A 20,726-nucleotide genomic window follows, 5' to 3' on the forward strand; every position below is an offset into this window, starting at 1 on the left:
TTTGTACTCTCTCCTACTGCCGACTTTCCTGCGTCATTATCACCGGAATGCTGTACAGAGCAGCAGAAGGTCGAAAGTTACAAGGATGACTTTGAAAATAAGTGAAAGCTTGCAGTTCATTCAGAAAAAGAAGGCGGGAGGGCATGTTACCTTAAGAATCGAAAGTTTAGGAGGTTTAATGTACTAAGACTCTTAGGGCTCCTTACAGGAATTTGGTGATAAAAAATGAAAAGAAAGAACCTTAGAAGATCAAAGGTGGACAAATACAAAATATTGCACCAGTTTGTTCTATGATAGTGAAGAAGTCCTGAAGGATTACCTGGTAACGAAAAAAGACTTTAACATGCAATGTTTCAGCTATTCTTTAATGGCCAGCTTCTTTGTGAGTTTCTCAGTTAACAATTAGGATAAAAACTTTTGGGAATTCCACCTTTTCTGACACTATTTTCGAGAACAACGAGAAATCTGCTTTTGTCAAAAACACGAAAAACGTAAAAAAAAGAAGTGAGTCCTGTCTAGTGTCAGATTAGAATTTAAAACTAATGTCAGTCTCCTAGGAGAAAACTGAAAACTGAGCCAATTTTCCTTATTTAATACTCTTTTGAAATAGTTAACTGCTGACAGATAAGTTCAAAATGTCCTGTTTTGTGTTCATTCCTATTTTGTGACTATCAGTTTAATTCGTCGTATCCTGCTTTTTTATGAAAAAAAGAAAGATGATGACAACCTGACTTTTCCCGGAGATTGTGAAATGACGTCAGACTTTCTGAACTATTGTACATTCCACAGTTTCTTTTTCTTTTTTCTTGATTTAAAGATCGTTTGATAAGTTGCAGCGACTTCTTCATAAATTAAAAATAAAAATTGGGGATTTGTAGGAATAGCTATTTTATTTCCGATCTCGACGATCAACTGATAACGAATTCCGAAAAAAACGAAGACAGAAAAAGAAAAGTTTGATCTCTCTAATCGTTTGATTTCCGCTTTTCATCATAACGTGTTGCACGTTGTTCAACAATTTAACCTAGTAATATTTATCAACTTTATGAGTCTGAAACTGATCAAGTTGATATTTTCATGATACTGATGATACACGGGAATGATGATTGGAAAAGGAAAATGCTAAAGTTTGCACATTGGATCAAGTTTGTAATCGAGAAGGTGGGTCTCTTGATTTTTGAAATTCATTTGTTTAGTTTTAAGAATCATACAAAGAACAATATAATGACGCTTTGGCATACATCAAGGTGTAGTAAAGTTCAATTCGTTCATGGAAAACTGTAGTAGGAAAATAAAATTTTCCAAATTAAAAAAAATAGGATAAAAGGAACTGATAGGTTTCTCATAGCAATTGACTTAAAACTAGAAACTAATAGAAAGTGTGTGAATTGGCAATTGGTTAAAAATCACTTTATCTTTAATTATAAGCTGCTTTAATTATGAGTAAACCAATTAATCAATGAGTATTTTTTATGTATATTAACCCAAAAAACCCAAAAAATTTCAAACCCAAAAAAATTTGAATAATAACTCAAAATTCGAAGACAACAAATAATTTTCAAAAAGAAAATGAACATTGCTGAAGGAAATGAGTCATGTGCAGGGGAACGTAGCAATCGAACAATATTATTAGTTCAATCGAAAGTCAGTTGCCTCTTTTCCTATCACACACAATCAAACGCATCAAGAATACAAAAAAATTCTCTGGAACGCTGTTCCTTACAATATTTTATCTCAATTCTCTAACAGAAAAAACCGAAAAAGTACAAAAAATTCCCACGCGATTTCAAAAACTCTATTGAATCCGTATTCTATTCATCTGCAACTCTTGCCACGTCACCAGATATCTCTCTGAAAATCAAAAAATTAAAAAAGGAAATGTTTCAAAGATTACGCCAAGTGACGAAAAAGGAATAAAAGTTGAAAAAGAATGACGAAAAATCGGGGAAGAGCACTTCCAAAAATCGTAAACTTTAATGATAACGATGAGAATTTGTAAGAGGGTGTGAGAATTAGACGATGCAAATAGTCTGGAGAGAGAATAAAAAATAAAACAAGATTTTGGAAATTCACCGATTGATATGAGTCATAGAAACATGATAATATGTCGAACACGATTGTGATTTTTGCTTTCATACGAAAATTATATGACATCAATAAAAAAAAGTGATATTTAATTTATGAAATTGATAATATTATATTGTAATTTTTCAAATTTTAGTAACATGTACTTAAAAGCGTACCTATTTATTCAAAAGGGTTTCGACACGAACAAATATTGCAGTAACATTACTCTTTCATTTTTTCTTCTTCCAAAAATAAAAATTAAAACATTGGACAATTAGAAGAAGAATTGGTCTTCAGAAATATCAAGAAGGCTACCAAGAACGTTTTTCCGCACCGAGTCACCCATCAAAATAAATGCACTTGTATTATTGTAGGTTCAGTTAAAAGTTTCATCAAACTGCAAATTTACGATAATTTTTCTCTGATTCCCAGAATCAAAATTTTCAATTTTTCCTAAGGGAAAACTGCAATTTGGTTTCAGGGCAAATTAAAAAAATAAAAGTAATAGTTTTAAATTTAAAAGGTTTTCGATGGATCTCTTTAATCAATCGCAAATCAAAATGAGAACACAACAGAAAATTGAGCATCTCAATTTTTTCATCATCTATCCGAACCGGTGTCTCTTTGTGTTTGGGAGTATTGAGTGCTCAGGAATTGCAAGAGGTTTGAGAGAAATGAGCAAAAAGAGATAAACAAATAAATGAAAAGGTCGCGGAAAATGAGAAGAAGCGGACACTCTCCGGACACAGTCATCCAAAGGGAACGGAAAAGTTAAAATGGGCGGTGCCAGGAAGAATGTTAGATATTGTTGGAATTGAAGAAACTGGGGATGAAAAAGGAAAAATGGTTTGTGTGGAAGGTTGGGGCACACGGTCAGTTGAATCAAAACAATGTGAGTCACGGGCGCCTATCGAACAGATGATGAGCAAGAAAAAAAGTTTGTTATGAAATTTGTTTGTTTTCTGGATACACAAGCTTTTGGTTTCAACTGAGCACGCGAAAAACTCAGCAATGTCCAGAAGTTTTGGGATAAAAACAAGCATGTAGTATAAGGAAGAAATTGGTTGAGGCTTCACGGGCCCTGAGAAATTTCTAGCACTGCACCCCCACAGTGTTTAGTTGAAACAAGGGAGAATACATCAAATTATGGATTATATTTACCAACTTCCAAAGTTAAGATAGTGGGAACCAAATTCTCCTCACTTTTTGAGTGTAAATAATTTTTTGAAAAATTTTACTATAATGCCATAATGCCTTGTTTAAAACTAATTTTCAAAGACTGAAGATGCCAAAAAATCAGCTAAAACTGATTTTTCAATAATAATAGAACATTCAAGCATATTTTAATTACATTTTTTAAAACATGACAATAATGAATCATTGAAATAAAATGTTTATTTGTGGGCGTAATCGCCTAGATCGTTAAAATGACAATTCTGTGATACTTTGATATTCTTGATATTGTTATCTATTCAAGTAATAGATTTCAAATGTTTAGAAACACCAATGTAAGACCTTTCTGTTGATTAAATACCTAAACACAGTCCTACAGAAAACACATTAACATCCGCCCACAACTCGTAAAGAATCTCAGTAATTTAAGATCATTTTGAGTCTATTTTGTGCAAAACACAACAAAAAACATCCAAATGAAATCATTCAGTGACCATGAACAAATAGTTCAAAAAGTTTTTGCTGAATCATTCAGAATCTAAACAAATATTTAACTTTTGTATTTTTTAATTTTTGCAATGATCACTTGATAGCTACCCTTGTGATAGAGTATCAATGAAAGATCATGCTTCTTCAGCTGAAAAGTAGACAAGTTTGTTAATAAGCTCAGTTTTATAGTTGGCAAATAGTGTATGACAGAAGCAAAGAAAACTGTCTGAATGACGATTGTAGAAAATTTCTGAACAATACGGTTTCAACTTTTAAAGATCTTTTTATAGACTAACGTGTTAATCAAATAAAATTAAAAGACCTGTATGTAGATTGAAATTGATTTCAAATTGGAAATCAAATCAACATAACATCAAAAAACGAATAAGGAAAATTCAAAGATTCTTGTCCAAAGATGATATTTCCTATTTTCTCAGTTCTTCTGAGACACAAATGGATAGGTTGACAATGCATCAAATACAGAGACAGTTCTCTTTTTCTCTCTCTTTTCTCGATTGGTTAAGATCAAATCGAAAGATAAATACAGATCACATGGTCTGCCATGTTTCAACTTTGCAAGATGAAACAAACTACTACTATGACTACTAAAATGAACAACGGAAATGATGATGAGAGGGTAATGCAAATATTCTTCTTTGCAGGTGATGATAACAAAACTTGAAGTGTGAAAACCTATTAAGTTGAGTGTAGGTGTTTTATTAGACTATGGTTTTGAATTGGAAAACGTCTGGAAAATTTCAGAACGTTAAGATTTAAAATTAAAAAATTAGGGAAACTAATTTAAAATTAATATATATTTTTGAAATTACTGTTGCATATTGAGTTTCTGGAGAAGAGCAGTGTGGCACATTTTTTTAGTAATTGTACAAAACTGTCTATTTTAATATGATAATCCAGATTTTATGATTTTGAAATAGTGGAAAAAAATTCACACCATCTGAAAATAATATTTTCTTTTGTTGAAAACTTTGAAAAAGACCTCAAACAGTGTCCACAGTTGCCATTTACTGAAAAACTTTAAACGGTCTGGCATTATTTAAGGTGTTTCAAGCTTTTCGACAAATATTAATATTATTTCCAGATGGAACGAATTTTTTTTTGCGTTCGTTTACAATAATAACTCATTTATCAAACTCTAATTAGTTTTTGAATCTATAATAGTATATGCTCATTTAAAATCTGTCAATTGCTAAAACTTTTGAAAAATAAATATGAAGAAGCTTTCTGAAAAAAATCTTAGATTGTTCAAAAATAAGAATGCAGCAGCAAAAGTTCAAATTGTGTTGATTTTCCCACAGAAAATGAGGATCAGGGCGACAAAAAGTGAGTGACAAAAGGTCAAAATGGTGGAATAATTGAGATGACAGACACCGATTATCCATCCGTTGGGATTGGATTCGTATTATGTTTCAGTTTTTGTGTCATAGTATGTGTACGACAACAAGGTTTCTAGTTTCTATTTTCCTTTCCTTTCACCCCCGATCAACTCAAAATTTTCACATTTCCCCTCAAACAAAATGGGTGATGATCTGAAAAGTAACGGAATGTTGAACATATTGAGAAGGGATATCCGGTCGACATTATTTTGATATACTCAAAAACATTGTAGACATACAAACACGAAATATATGGGATTAAATGGACCCAGTTTTTAAATTGTTAGGCATCGGAAACTGAACAAAAATAATTGGGCAATGCTAATCTGCAAATAAATAAACTGGAATTGCTGAAAAATGTTGAAAAATGGAACATAAAAAAGAGAAAACAGAAAAGCTAATGAATTTCCATTAAGCCTTTGCTCAAACAGAACAAATTCAAATGGAGTTTCAACTTTCAGAGTAGGCATAGTAGAAATGAAATAGGCACGAAGCAGGCCTAAAGCAATTATACGCAGGCAATAAGAAACGACACAGGAACAAAAACTACAAACTACACAGGCTCGAAAACTATCCCTAATTTTAAATATATTGAAAAAAAGAAAAGCCGAGGAAAATATACAATAAAACAATGCGAAAATTATTAGGTCTCCAAATAAGTTCCGGGTCAAAAATCATAACTTTTTTCGCCTTTTATCGATTTGTTTGAAATTGTTGGAATTTGTGTTATCAACCATGATCTTTCATTTAAAAATGCTCATAAAATTTTTTGACGTCCCCAAGTGTCCTAACTCGGAGCCAATTTTTCAGCCATTTTTCCGATCTCGCTTTTTTGCAGCTTTGAAGTGAGGTTTGTGTGCGGATTTTTGTTTGTTCAGAATACATTGTAAGAAAACAACAAAAGTTTGGAAGAATTCCGTCCAAAAAAAAAATTTTTTTTTGATAGATCGTCAAAAAAAAAACCTCAAAAATTTTTTTTTCGAAAATTCTTGATTTTTGTACAAAAAGGATGTAACCAAGTGTAAAGTATTTTTACACATACAAAACTTTTCAAATTAGTTCGATACACTGAAATGATAATAGAAAATATAATTTTTTCGGAGAATTTTTGAGTTTTTGAGTATTTCTCGAGATTCAAATTGCAAACTCAAATGTCTCTTATGTGTAAAAATAGTTTACACATGAGTTTACATATGAAAATCAAGAATTTTCGAAAAAAAAATTTTTGAACTTTTTTTGACGATCTACCAAAAAAAAATTTTTTGGACGGATTTTTTTCCAAACTTTCGTTGTTTTCTTACAATGTATTTTGAACAAAGCAAAATCCGCACACAAACCTTAATTCAAAGCTGCAAAGCAGCGAGATCAGAAAAATGTCTGAAAAAATTGGCTCCGGGTTAGGGCAGTTCGGGTGGTCAAAAAATTTTGTGAGCATTTTAAAATGAAAGATCATGGTTGATAACATAAATTCCCACAATTTCAAAAAAATCGATAAAAGGCGAAAAAAGTTATGATTTTTGACCCGGAACTTATTTGTAGACCTAATACAAGATTACAAATTTTAATTTTGAAAATTTCCAGATTTACTATTAGATGGAAAAAGCGTTAGAAAATTTGACAATTTATTCATAAGTCCATAAAGCCTGTAAAGGAAAAGTCAGGTAATCTACCAGAAAAAGTGTCTTTCCACTTCAGAATCTATTTTTAAAGAAAACATTTTGTTACCTTTGCGAGAATTCAATTTTGAAAAGTAAAAAACAATATGTTTTGATATACCACGCCAGACTATGAATAATAATAGGAATATGTTTCAAGCATTTTTTGAAAGATAAACAAATAAAACCATTTTTCTTCCAACACAACAATACAATTCACAAACACTTTCTAGAAATCTTTTGAAAAGTCTATTCAAAAAAAATTGGGGAAGAAATAATATTTTTATTTACAAAAAATATAGTTCATCTCCTTTTATAACTCGAAAAATTGGTACTTTGATTCATCCGATTTCATGTTTCTTTGGAGGGGTTTAAATTTATACATGACTACTGAACCGTTCAATTGAAATCCTGTGGTAGATCAAAAAAGGAGTAACTTGATAAAATCACGTCACCGTCATTTTGCAAAAAACATTTTTGAAGCTGTGCTTGTTGCAATTTTTTAGTTTCATCGCAAAACTTTGAGAAACAATGCACTGGTAGATCAAAAAATGTGAGAAACAAACTTCACGCCATTGGAAAAAAAGAGGTGAGGGAGGTATAAACTCGTTGTATATGTGCATTGGAAACTGCAAAAATAGAAAGAAAAAGGAAGAAAAAAAAGAGTGGGTCTGGGTGAATGCACCTCAGGTGGCTGCTGCTGGCTCCGAGAGCATTATTTTTTGAGCTTGGGGAAAAGAGAAAAAGAGTAAGACGTCTCCGAAATTTGTATATTCCAAAAAAATATAGTGAAAAAATAATTTTAAAAAATGAGCGGAAGAACACGTTGGAAAGCAACAATTAATTCTCGAGAGCACCAGAAAATGATTTGAAATTACTATAAAAAGTAACTTTAAATTGAAGGATGTGGTCTGATTTGTAACGATTTATCCTTTCTGAGCAAATACAAAATGGTATTAGCTGAAAATTGGTTAAATCAAGAAATTCTTAGTCGAAAACTGTAACGCAAAATTAAATATATTCTTCTTTGAATCAAAAATTAATTACATTTTTCCTGAAACCCCTTACCAAGAAGTAACAATGCCGAAGCACATTTTGAGAGGAAAATTTGAAAGAAAAACTGAAAGAATTGAACGCAAGGTTTTTGTTTATTTATATATTTATCAATAAAAAAAGGAACAAATTAATTTTTTAGGTGCCAAACTACAATATGAAGGCAGTAATTTTTTCACAAAAAAACTTTTTGTGTACTTCAGAACACAAACAGAGTCGGTTAATTTACAATTATTATTACATTGAACATGCTCATCAGCAGATAAAACAGATTAATAATATTGTGTAATCTTAATCTCGTGTGAAAAATAAACAAAATTCGGCCATAAAAAGGACACCATTGAATGGCTCCGGAAGATAAACGGAGCCCCCACGACGGCTTCTCAGATTTCTAAAATTCTGCGCCTCTAAGTCTTTCACACTATTTTTTTTGTTTAGCTAGCCAGAAGCGTGAAGATGTAAATGCAGAAATACGCAATGCGTGTTGGCAAAAAATAAAATAAAAAGAGAAAAAAGGAAAGGAAAGGCCTTCAATGTTTTAGGAAATCCGAGAGATTGAGAGATAGAGAGACGAAAAGATGCATTCATTCCACGTCTGGGTCCCTAGTAAAAGATGTGCTCTTTTCTCTCAATTATATGCTTGCTTCTGCCTTTTTTCCCTTTTCAAATGGTCCCAGACGACGTTGAATGAAAGAAAAAATATGAGAGAAACAGAGAAGAAACGTCTATTTTTTGCATCTTTTGAGCATTTAGAGCAACTTTTCCTTTTCCTGAGAATATATTCAAAGAAGTAAGAAAAGAAAGGGTTAATGTCCTTCATCTCTCATTCTGTGGCTAAGCCTTCATGATGAATCAGTAGGCACACTTCAGGTTTTCGACGGGAATTCTTATCGCTTTTTTGAATCTTTCTTTTTTATTCTCTTTTTGTGTTTCCATTTTTGAAACTGATATCTGTGTATTTTTAGCGCAGCGTACGGAAACAATATTGAGATAGAAAAAAGGTTTAAAGGTGCCCTAGTGGGAATTGGTCAAAATAATTGTTTTTACTTCATCATTGTAAGACTACGAACATATGTACAAAAATTCTTCGAATTTTTGAAACTCCCAATTTTTATTGAAACTGGCAACTTGCAAAAAGTTCGACTAGCAGTGTTGAAATGGGGGGTTGAAATTACGACCTTTCTAAAATTTTTTTGATTTTTCAGAACAGCTTGGCAAAGTTTTGGAAAATTTTCAAAAAATTGATATCTTCGAAAAATTTTAAGCATTTTTGAACGCTCGCAGTCCTACAATGTTGAAAAAAAGATAAAATATTTTAAATAAGGATGTGCGGAAAATTTGGTAACTCAGGATGCTTTTTTGCCTAAAATTGACAAAATGAAAAGGCTTACAATTAGCACAGAGATTTTGATTCATTTTAATTCTAATCAATTTTTGAATAATGTGGAATTCTCGAAAAAAACAATGTCATGCTATCTTATTTGAATTTTCAGATTAAAATCAATAGCTTTTTAGGTTTAACAACATTTCTACATATTTTTCAAAAAAATTCAAATTTCTGCGCTTGATGCCAAAATTTTTGGCAGCCCGCCACAAAGCTCTGCATCCAACTTTTAACTGTAACTTAACTAAATTCTAATTCTAAATTTCCGTATAAACTTTGCAATATCTATTGCCGATAAAGGTCCACAAAAACCATTCTGTCTAATATGTTTCAAAAATGTCAAGTTCACTCTAGTACAAAAACCATTTTAATCTATAATCTGATTTGTTAAGCTGATACCTCTTGTAAACATGCGTGAAATCTGACAAAAGACCCTCAACAAACTATGCGTTGTCAATGAAAAACTGAAGAGAGGAATAAGAGAGTGAGAAAGGATAGATGTGTCCGAATCGGCAACCGGTTTTACAAAAACATTTCGATGAAACACGAGAAAATCCGTCCATTTTTTATGCTATTGGTGGTAGTGGCAACGGGACGCTGATTTACGAGACAAACCGTCAATAAGCAGAAAATATTGATGAGGCGAAACATTTCAGAGAACGAACGGTTAAGTTTAAAAAAAAAGATTGTATGAAGAGGGTTAAAGAGAGACTGAACTAGTTGTAAACGATAAAAAACTTTGCAGAAAAATAACGTCATCAGTAGGTGATTTATTCGGTCGAACGATAATGGAAAGGAGGAGGGTTTGTGGTAAAAATTGGGAGAATTGATCTATGACAGAATTGAAATAAAATGAGTAAACTGAATTTTATGTGGTCTCCAGTATTCCTCTGAATGACATCATTATACTGTAGATCTGATGGAAGATACATCATAAGTACCTCGTTTATTCATGTAGTATCGGATTTTCAAAACGGTTTTTAGTAAAATAAACGGAGGATATTCAATAAAATAAAATTTGTAGACAGAAACCAGAGAATATGGACATAAGAATAAAACCTGAACTACAAAATTTCGTGATAATCGATATAAAAAAAGTTGTTTATTTTTTCACATTGTTTAATACTCGGATATCCTGGAAGCAACATTCCGTAAGCTTCTGTTAAATTAATAATCTGAAATCTTCAAATATCTGGAATTTCACGGAAACGGTAGTCTATTACATTTTTCTTGTTCTTAAACCTAATTATAGTCATGAATATATCTTGATCTATGTTTATTTTCCTATCATTTCATTATCAATCAAGCAATAATTCTCTGAATTGAACCGAGTCCACTTCATAGAATAATCAACATTTCCAAATAGAAATAAATAACAAAAAATTGAAACCTTGATCTGTTTGACCTAATGATGAGTTCAATGATAAAACGATGAAGAATGAGAGAGTGGAACCAACGTGATTTTGATTAAACTGATCACAACTGTAAAATGAGGGACTTATCTGTAGTTTTGATCGAATATTTTTGTTTTCAATTTTTTTTAAAATTCCACTCTGTTTCAATTACAGTGTAATAAATAATTTTCGCTTCTTCAACTATGCGAGATTACATCTTCGTGGCATTTTCCTATTTTCAGAGGTAAACAAAAGGGTAAAAAATCAATTTTGCAAATTGGTCATTGTTTCGTTTCTGCATAAAAATTTAAAGTGAAAAAACGTAGATATTGGCTAAATACTAAGTAGCAAGGTACCATAATTTTTGTTCCGCCTCCAGTTTGATTAATATTTTTACATTATGTACATCTGAAATGGAAAGAATTACAAATTTCCAGATACCTCTCGTCCCTTCACTCTAAAGTGTACCAGTTCCAGATATTACAACTTGTTCGGAATTCTGAAACATTTTATTTTAATAACACAATAATTTGTGAATAAACACAAACTTCTGCCGACAATCGTTACACGCTTGATCTTTTGCAGGCTGCCATCATACAGACAAACAAGACTATTTTTCTGCAAAAACTGTTTGAAAATGCGCTGTAAACTTATCAATCAAATCAAGTTTCAACCTATCCGACTGATTTTTTGATTTTCGTCCCAGAACCTGCATAAGAATTTTTTTAAAAACACTGAAGATCATAGGTTTTGAGTGTTTCAAACTACAAAAGATCATCATTTTTTTCCGCGCCCTTTTCTCTAGATTCTAGAAATATTCACCAGAAAACCCGCTTTTCCGATCAAAATTCAAATCATCAAGAAACCATGTTCTGACCTTTTTCCAGCTGAGTGATTAACACTGTTAAATCATAGTTCAAACAATCTCCAATCATATCTCGACATTTAAGATGATAGCCTCACAGTTTGAAACAGATCGCCTTTTTATACGAAATTCGAGGGAAAGGGGTTTCGAATCTTGAACAGATGACGTCATTGGTATTTAGCTTCAATTGGACAGACTGATCTGAATATTTTATAAATGTATTCTGATTTTTTTTCATAAAATATAACTACTACTAATCTCAACAGTTAACAAGAATTTTGAGAATCAATCGCTGTAATAAACCAATCATAACTCTACAATATTTTAATTTTTGAACAACGTTCAATAACCAGAATACTGGATGTGATGTGGTGCTTTGCAAATAACTTTTCTCAAAAAAAATTACAGACGGTTTGATAGTTGGCATTGTAATCACACTCAAGTATTAAATAGATTATTAAAAAACTTTTTAAAAACCATCATTTTATTTTATAATTTTTCACTCATTTTTATTTCAAAAATCGGATCAATTGAAATATCCGGAACAAAAGTATTAAAAAATTTAAGCTTGCATATTTTTGACTCTTGTTGCTGATATTTCTGTAAAAGGGCAGTCAAACGTATCTAAATCCCGTTTTTTCTTCAAAATATGACTGAAAAAAGATGACTGATGGCAACACTAACTGTGTTTAAAATATTTTTAAAAATGTACCGAGAATTTATAAGCGATTCGAAATGTTCGTTCAATGATTATGATATTTATCAAACAAGAATTAAAGTTCAAACAGTCACTCTATTATTTTGATAAGATAATCTCCTGAGTAGAAGGCATCTCGACAGTCCGGTACTTGTGAACCTATTTGATCAGTCAACGTCATTCATTCCTTTTTTCATTCATGTCAATTCACCCGTATCTTATCCATTTCTATCTGAACTTCCGAGGCACTTTCTATTTTTATTCCTTTAAGAAGGACTTATTATTTAGATGAAGTGACGAAGGAAATAAAAACAGATCAGAGATTATTTGTAGAGAAAAAGAGGGAAAAAAGAAAATAAATGTAGTAACTATGGAAACCAAAAGAGAATATAATCTGTGAGCTCGCGGAGCACAGAGCTCACTTTATCAACTGATGTCTTCTCCTGATTCAGCTGCTCATCAATTCTCAATTTGTCGAGTCTGTGATGATTCAAACGGGCAACCACATTATGGAACAATATGTTGTCCGTAAGTTCTGAAAATAAATTAAAGGCTCGCTTTTTTTCTGAGTTTAAGGGAAATACAATTCGATTAAATTCAAGAGAAAAAACTAAGCTTTTCAGAAGCTGTAAAGGATTTTTCCGTCGTGTTTACATGTCTGACAAAAAGTTTGAATGTTATCGTGGCAACATGTGTGTAATTCAAAAAGGAACTAGAAACATTTGTCGAGCATGTCGATACAAAAAGTGCCTTCAAGTCGGAATGAATGTCAAAGGTAGCACCACAAGACACAATCTGCGTATTAACATTTATGTACAGACATCCGCGGAAAGTACACCTCACCTCAAAGTGTTGAATACGAGAGATCAAGCTCCGCGGAAAGTACTCCCAAGAGTTCAAAGGACACCGAAATGGGAGTGGCAGAGGCGATGGAAATGGCTCAAGTCTATATGAATTTGGAAAAGTAAGTGAGAAGTGTTCTTGTTTGAAATTGAAAATAAACAGTGTGGTACAAAATACATAAGAAACATGTTATGCGACACTCCTAGTATCTGAAATATGGGTTGCAAATCCGACTATACCAAACCGGTGCCTGTTGTTTTTGGAGTTATGATTTTTTGTTTAACTTTCTGAAGCGGATTTCATCCTGTTCGACTTATTCCAATAACTGGGTATCACAATTTTCGAGAACGGCAAACAAAACGCAGAATGATAACTCAAAAAGGCACTAAAAACAGCGGACGTCCGGTTGCCTGTCCTGATCTAAAATCCCAAGATGCCAAATATCTCATAACCTGTTTAGTCCCTATTGCACCGTGGTTGCGATGTTCCAAAATTAATTTCAGATACTGTGAGAATAACTACTGTGAGTCAAATATGTGTCGAGAGGAAGAGAACCGACTAATCGATCGAATGCTCTCAAGTACTGTACATGAATTAATTCAGAAAACATCACCCCAATGTCCTCGTTTCAAAGTTTGTTAAATTCAAGTTTTGACTGTCAAAACCAAATATTTTATTCCAGAGAGATTGGAAACCACTCGAGATGCTTAACCTTGAAAACTTTTGCCGAAGTTGGTCCAGATCGATTGTTCATTTTCTCGATTTTGCAACCCGATTCCCAGTTTTCAATCAGTTATCACACATTGATAAGGTACATTTTAGTTAAAAGATCGGGAGATAGTTGGTACTTTCAGCGTGCGTGGTTCATAAGCCGTCTTGCTCCATGCTCATTTCTTACAATGGCATATCAAACAAGAATTGAAATGTGTGAAGGTCTTTTATTTGGATGCTCCAATGTTTTTCCATTGAAATCCGATCGATGGATTGCAGTTGAAACTGAACATTTAAGAGGATTGTTTTCTTCAATTACAGAGACAATGTTTTCATTTGTGATTTATCCAATGATGAATCTGAAAATAACTGATTTGCATTACTCACTTCTCAAAGCATGCGTATTTTTCTCCGCGGGTAAGTAGATTGTGATCTCTAAAATAATCAAATGTACTCCCAGACTTCAGCTGTCAATTTTATTTTTCAGGAATTGTGGTAACTTCAGTTTCTGATAAAGGAATGGAAATAATGAGAAATGAGTATACAAAACATAAGAATGCACTAATGAAGTTATTGATGAATGGGGTAACTGAAATGTGATTTTAATTAATTATTCAATTGCCTTACAGGTGGAACGATTCAGTCAACAAACTGATATTTTATTCCAAATTCAGGATGTTCAAAATACACTGGAGGTAAGTCTGGGAGCGTTCAAAAAACTTTCTTAATCAGTGATCTTTCAAAAATTACGGCAAGGATTTTCAGCATCATAAGCATTTAAAATCACAGCAAATCTGAAACTTGTAATCCATGTCACGATACGAGCACTCTATTTTATTAGGCAAGAAACCAAAAGTCACTGTCACAGTACATAATTTTTTGGAAAATCTCTCTCAATTTCAGAAAAATTACAAAGTTTAAAAATATGGAATTTCTCTGAATTACAAACATAAGTGAGCCCCACAATTATCTTCAAGTGAAAAAAATGCAACTATGGTGACTGAACGAATAGTATATCATCAGTTTTCCTTCGATTTATTAAAGTTTTTGATTCAAAATCTCAAGTTTCTACCACTAATCCTCATTGCAGCGCGTCTCAGCTCATTTCGACCAGGAAATCCAATACTTTCATTTTCTGGGATTGCCAATTGTAAAGAAGAACTTACTTGTCGAATGTCATATCAATAAAACTTGTTAATTTATGTCATCCCTTTTGATAACATTACTCAAAAATCTCCTGGAAATGATCTTATGTGTAATGTGTATTGTTCTACCTAGTTTTTCAACTCTTTCTCCTCTACAGTGTTATGAATAAAAACATGGTATTTTTTATTGTTATCAAGTGAGACAAAGAATGCAACAAACATTGACCAGATACACTCGACAATGCGACTGTTTCAAGTGGAAAAGGAGAAGCTCACTTGCTCTTTGGATTTTATTTTATGTTTTCATAAGAATCAGGTGTTCGCTTTCTAAATTTTCGCTTTGATCAAAAGTTGATCTTGATAATTTAATAACGACATTTGCTTTGTAAATATTTTTGAAATTAAGTATATGTATGATTCGGCTAAAAAATTTTCGGGTTAGGCGATTTAAATTAGCGATTAAGCGTCAAAATTAAAAAAAAAAAAAAAATATATATATATATATATATATCTTTAATTTTTTAATTTGAAGTTATGTATTAGATTTGTCCCCCGCCTAGAGCTTTCAACCTTACAATTAGGGCTTTTTCTATCCTCTTTCTAGGTTTGATCAGAATATGATGTTTTCTGTAACACTAGTTTTTCTAGGTCCCACAAAAAGTCATAAAATAAAAATTGATTTCAAAAGATTTCGAAACCCATGACCGTGACTCAGCAAAATCTTTTTTGAAAAGATTTTAAAATTCTATTTCATTGTTGATGCTCTCATTGCATTGAGTGTATTTTTGCAAAATATTCAAGTTTTTTTTCGTAACAAAACCTCACAACAATTTCAATTAGAGAGCATTTGCATATTGAGTCAATTAATTGTTTAGAAAGAGGCCAGAAAGTAAAAGACAAACACAGACCACCGCCAAATTTGAATATTTCCGAAACGAAAGCCCCTTTTCTCTTTACGCGCGGTGTCGAGTTACAGCCACTTGGTGACCATTTGTATAGACTGTTGAAAATTGAGAGACGCAGACAAGGTGTTCAGTTGAAATTCCATTTCAGAACTGGACACTCTTTTATTTTGACTTTACGTTTGACTATCCACTTAGGACACATTTATTAAGTTTGAGCATATTGTACAAATATAAGATAACCGTTTAACACAACGATAATTATCTTGATTTTCCAGATAAAAAAGTTTCTCTAGTTTTTTCTTCTAATTCCCCTCAACAATTGTATGATAAATCGTGAATCTGTCAGCTATTTTTTATCACATGCCAATCCGCTCCTCCCTGTTTTGTTTTCTGATTTTTTTTTTGAAAACTGTTGGATGAATTCCATCCACATTTCTATTACATTTTCCTCTAAAATCGTATGATTTCATTTTGTTAAAATCTTGAAAGCGTTTTAGTGTGGAAATCTTGATATATCTAGTATTGAAGTTTCAAACTTAAAGTTTCAATTGCAATTCATGTTAATATGACTCCTATCAAGGGAAGAGTTGTTGCACTTCCTTTGAAAAATGCTTGTCTTTGTCTGACGTGTTTCGTAATGTGGGCAGTATGTTCAGGAAAAATGTGAGCGAATCTATTTCAAGGTGCTCAGTCACTTGCGGAATTATAGATTTGTTCTGCTCGGCATTCACCGCCAACTCCTCGTCCAAGTTTGGCAAAAGCCTGCCCAAGCTTCAAACCAATTTTAGCCTAAATTTTACCCAAAAAATGCTTATCTGCACTATTGTTTGCCAGTTTCTGGACCAAATTAAGTTTTTTCGGGCGAAACCTGGTATAAAATTTGATGAAATTTGGCCAAGACGTTGGCCATATTCATGAGAAAATAGATGAAATGGCTCTGCTCATTTCTTGAATTTTTTTTTCGTTTTATTGAAATATTAATCAAAAATCAAGCAACCTTAAAATGAACTGGTGAATTACTTGAATTCTTAAAATCAGAAGTTCTGAACCTTTTTAAATCCCATGATTTCATATATTTTCTTTCAATCCATCTCTCTAAATTTCTTCCTCTCATCCAATGTCTCTTGTACAGAGAAGCTCGAGACAAAAAATGACAAAGCTTTTGTATTTCTGCGATTACACTTTTTGCCCTTGTTGACGAGATGCACTGTTTGACGAGAAAGAGCAGATGGAAAGAGAGGGAAGAGCTTCAGCTCCACCCACCAAGATTCTTTGTTTTTTGTGTTGGCTTGTGTATATTTGAGGTGTCTCTTTTGTGAAATGCAACTTTTTTCTTGCACTTCTTCTCTCGCATTTTACGCATTTTATAGAACGAAATTGTAAATTTGATACCATCTTACTTGATTTACTCATCAATCCGTTCAATTTTCAGCGTTTTAGAAAGAAATAGATCTTTCAAAAGGGTACTGTATGCTTCTGAAACATCTCGTGAAACTTAATTCTAAAATTGAAAAATAGACATTGATCAAGACGCTCACGGAGGCACTCCCTTTCTGTTTAATTTTCTTTTGAAATCACTGAACCTCCACGTCTATATCTCCTTGCACTTTGCATACCAAGTTTTGTTACTTTCTCCGAATGGGAAGTATATTTTTTAAGAAGACAAAATATATATAATACATCCTACATTCGACGCTTCAATTGTCCAACATTGAAAATTAAACAAACTCTTAATTTACCGTAGAATCAACTAAACTGTTTTAGATTAAATGTAAAATTCTAAGTTTATAATCAAGAAGTTTGATTCATTGCTGTTTCATTTATTTGGACTCTTCCCATTCTCGTCCATAAATTATTTCTTCACCCAATTGGTCCTTTACAAGTGTTCCTCTCTCATTCTTACTCTCATTCCTTCATTCGCTTTGCTTCTTCTTCTTCTGATTTTATCTCAATGACAATTGGCGGAGCAGCAGCCAAATGCAACTTCCGTAGAGGGCAAATACTTTGGTCCCTTGAGCCATTTGCTCATTTTGTTCCGAATTGTGATGCTTCTATTAGTTTTGATAATTGGAATAAGGACCCTTCAAATGATTATTATGTATGCGCAAATATAGTCTAGGTATACTGTAGGTCCTAATTTTAATAATCAGTAATCAGTGGCTTAATCAGTGAATAAGCTTGTCTAACATTTTGTTGTATTCGAATTGAATTTGTTTTTATACAACTCGAAAAAAAAGTTTCACTGAAATGTAGACTCTGAAAAGTCTCCCTTTTTCTTTCCCGTTCTGCTTTCTGTAATTTATTGCATCCCCAAACTCATAAGCATTCATTCCTGATATAACAAGCAATAAAAGTACGGCTGAGGCACTATGTATTGCCAAGTTACCGAAAATATCATTCAAACTTATTCAAAAAAAGGCCGCCGTTGCGTAAACAGAAAAAGAATGAGAAGGTCAAAAAATGAAAGGTTCCCACGATGTTGATGATGATGATGCACCACTGTTTGAGATGGCAGTTAGGGGAAAGTAAGCAAAGAAAACTTTCTTTTTTTTAAAAGTTTTTTTGTCAATTTAGGAGATAATATTATTCGAATTTTTTCAGAATTCGGCAATTGCCTGTAGTTTTTGTGTATTTTTTCAAAATACTTTTGTTGGTCGCAATATTCTTAATATTGGTTGTTGCCGAAATTTTAGTGATTTGCCATTTTGCCAAAAATTCCGAAAACTCATAGCCGAAATGCCGCCTTTTGAACGTTCAGTAAAACTCACAGAGTTTTCTCGGGTAGCATAGGTTAAACCGCATAATATTGTCTTCTATGTATAATAGTTGAATTTAAAATATTTCGGAGTATCTTTAGTAAACTTTTGTAATAATACCGCTAAGCGATTTTATATCCAAAAATTAATCACTGTCATTTCTAGCAACTTCTTTTCACTTTCCCGATGGAAAGTTTTGTGGTGTCTTCTGAATGCAGCTCAACATCTTAACCAACTCAACTGACCATCAATTATATACCTCTCCTCGTCTCTTGTTGTCATTTTTCATCGTCAACTCTCCAAGCCATACTTGTCTTTTGACTTTTTCCATTTTCTTTTGATTTCATATTTTCCATATATTCTATTTACCCTGTTCATTCATTCTCAATCTATCATGTTACCAGTCATCATGGAAACCCGAGATGGATGTGGTTGATCAGCCAAATTTACTCAATTTCGGGTAAATTTGGATGGCAAATTTGTTCAAGAGAGACAGGGAATGGCATAGGTACATCATAAAAATAATATATTTGTATTCACATGTCCCTTGGAACTGCACACCATCTGAATACACAGAATAACATATAAACAGTTCATCAATTGTATATTTGCCAAGTGCTTATTTATGAAGTCTTCAATTATTCCTTCTAGAATTGAATAAGAGTAGAAGAGTAAAATAGTTCTTGTTGAGGATTTATAATGAAATTAGTTGATATTTTGGTATGATTTTCAATATTTACACATTTCAACGAAATATAAACTTTCGTCGGAAATTTAACATGTGGAAAATGTATTTGAACAAATTATATAATATCAGAGTATTTCTAGTTATAGAGTTTTTTCAATATGCTCGAAGTGAATTTAATATTCGATACAATAAAAATCCCACGTTGCACATACTTTCCAACGCCATCTGAGCTCATATAAACTGTTCTGCGATTTTCTTCATCGTCTGCGTCTCTCTAACCTCTGTGTGTGCTCGTCAAGAGCCATCTAAAGCCACCTGCATACAGAAGCCGCCTTCTCTCTGCGTCTCTCTATTTTCATACACTATTTCACTGAACCGTTCAGTGTAATCGCCCCCTTCGATGACTCTTTGAGGCGGTCTCTTCTACGGCTCTCACACTATGCTTATTATTTGGAGGTTACTTTTGATTTCCATTGCTTTTTGTGAACAATGATACAAGTTTTCTGTTTTCTGAATAAGCCCCCACTTTTTGATTGGATCTTTGAAGTGACTATGTTTTAAATTACTTAAAATTAGAGATCGTTAACCTGCAGTATTTTTTCCGATTTATAGTTTCAAATTTTCCTCTAAATTGCAAAACTCATCTAGTCCTAGTACTATCTAGATCTATCTAGATCTAGTACTAGTACTGATCTGCCATCTCAACGAATTTAAAAGTTCCAAGTAATTTTTCCAAACAGTTCATAAAAAATAGGGGTTGAGTCATAATAATCTAGTATATTCAACAATATCCTATTGTATTTCTCGTCATTCCAAGTCAAAAGTGTTCATTCTCTAACCCTCTGAACAGCTCTAATTACTCCATTATTGTCTCGGCTCTAAGATGATTGTGGGTGTCTAACCTTTCCTTTTTCACCTTCTAAACCACTTAGCATTTGTCACCCGTGCCGTTCAGGTACTTGACATTTTCGGCACTTCGGCAACTATTTGAAAACTGAAAATTAGTTTTGAACTGGCAAAAAGGGTAATTACTTAGTCTTCAAATTTATTTTTCGAATGGTTTGAATCCACATGAATTTCCTTCACCAACTTGAATTCACACCTCCTACTTCTTCCGAAAATGTTGACATAGCTTCTTCACATCCTTCTCGTGCCCTTCTAATTCAATTCAGTCTCCAAAATACGACTGATTAACGTGTAAGATGTCCAACACTCTTCCTTTTAACACATTTTCTGTTTCTCACACCCAAAAATTTCGAAGCCGAAAGAAAAAAGGGAGAAGTGTCGGGGGTGGTCAAATGAAGGAAAAGCTCGGAGAATTAGAAAAGAACAGAAAAAGAAGAAGAGGTGCCGACTATCGAATTGACCGAGATGAAGAAATAGTAGGAGGGGTTTCAGGAAATGAAGACGAAGAGGGTCGTTTTGGGGTTAAAAGGGTCAAGAAAAACAGTGGAAGGAGGAAAATTTGTAAGCAATGTAGGATTTTTAATTTTTTTTTAAATCA

The 20,726-nt window shown here is 32.7% G+C and overlaps 1 protein-coding gene and 5 non-coding genes across 7 annotated transcripts; 2 read left to right on the forward strand and 4 right to left on the reverse strand.

The window, feature by feature from the left end:
• The first annotated feature begins 395 nt into the window (after positions 1–395).
• On the forward strand, positions 396–416 carry 21ur-8451. The gene has a single exon (NR_056271.1).
• A 1,039-nt stretch (positions 417–1,455) lies between these two features.
• C26B2.15 lies at positions 1,456–1,851 on the reverse strand. Of its 2 annotated transcripts, none has more exons than NR_147799.1 (1): positions 1,456–1,851. It is a non-coding gene; the product is annotated as an Unclassified non-coding RNA C26B2.15b (non-coding RNA). The 2 variants fall into 2 exon arrangements; NR_147798.1 differs by having other exon boundaries at positions 1,716–1,851.
• Positions 1,852–11,471: 9,620 nt separating this feature from the next.
• On the reverse strand, positions 11,472–11,573 carry C26B2.14. The gene has a single exon (NR_101934.1). It is a non-coding gene; the product is annotated as a small nucleolar RNA C26B2.14 (small nucleolar RNA).
• Positions 11,574–12,500: 927 nt separating this feature from the next.
• On the forward strand, positions 12,501–15,056 carry nhr-258 (Nuclear Hormone Receptor family). The gene is made up of 9 exons (NM_068947.6): positions 12,501–12,702; positions 12,798–12,949; positions 12,994–13,138; positions 13,521–13,650; positions 13,700–13,828; positions 13,872–14,145; positions 14,216–14,313; positions 14,358–14,423; positions 14,819–15,056. The coding sequence occupies exons 1-9, from the start codon at positions 12,608–12,610 to the stop codon at positions 14,924–14,926; spliced, it is 1,197 nt and encodes a 398-aa protein (NP_501348.4). The 5' UTR covers positions 12,501–12,607; the 3' UTR covers positions 14,927–15,056.
• A 777-nt stretch (positions 15,057–15,833) lies between these two features.
• Positions 15,834–15,956, reverse strand: C26B2.11. Its single transcript, NR_056272.1, has one exon. It is a non-coding gene; the product is annotated as an Unclassified non-coding RNA C26B2.11 (non-coding RNA).
• Positions 15,957–19,405: 3,449 nt separating this feature from the next.
• On the reverse strand, positions 19,406–19,555 carry C26B2.13. Its single transcript, NR_056273.1, has one exon. It is a non-coding gene; the product is annotated as an Unclassified non-coding RNA C26B2.13 (non-coding RNA).
• Positions 19,556–20,726: the final 1,171 nt, after the last annotated feature.

Source organism: Caenorhabditis elegans, chromosome IV, assembly GCF_000002985.6.
Source record: "Caenorhabditis elegans chromosome IV".
NCBI lineage: Eukaryota > Metazoa > Nematoda > Chromadorea > Rhabditida > Rhabditidae > Caenorhabditis > Caenorhabditis elegans.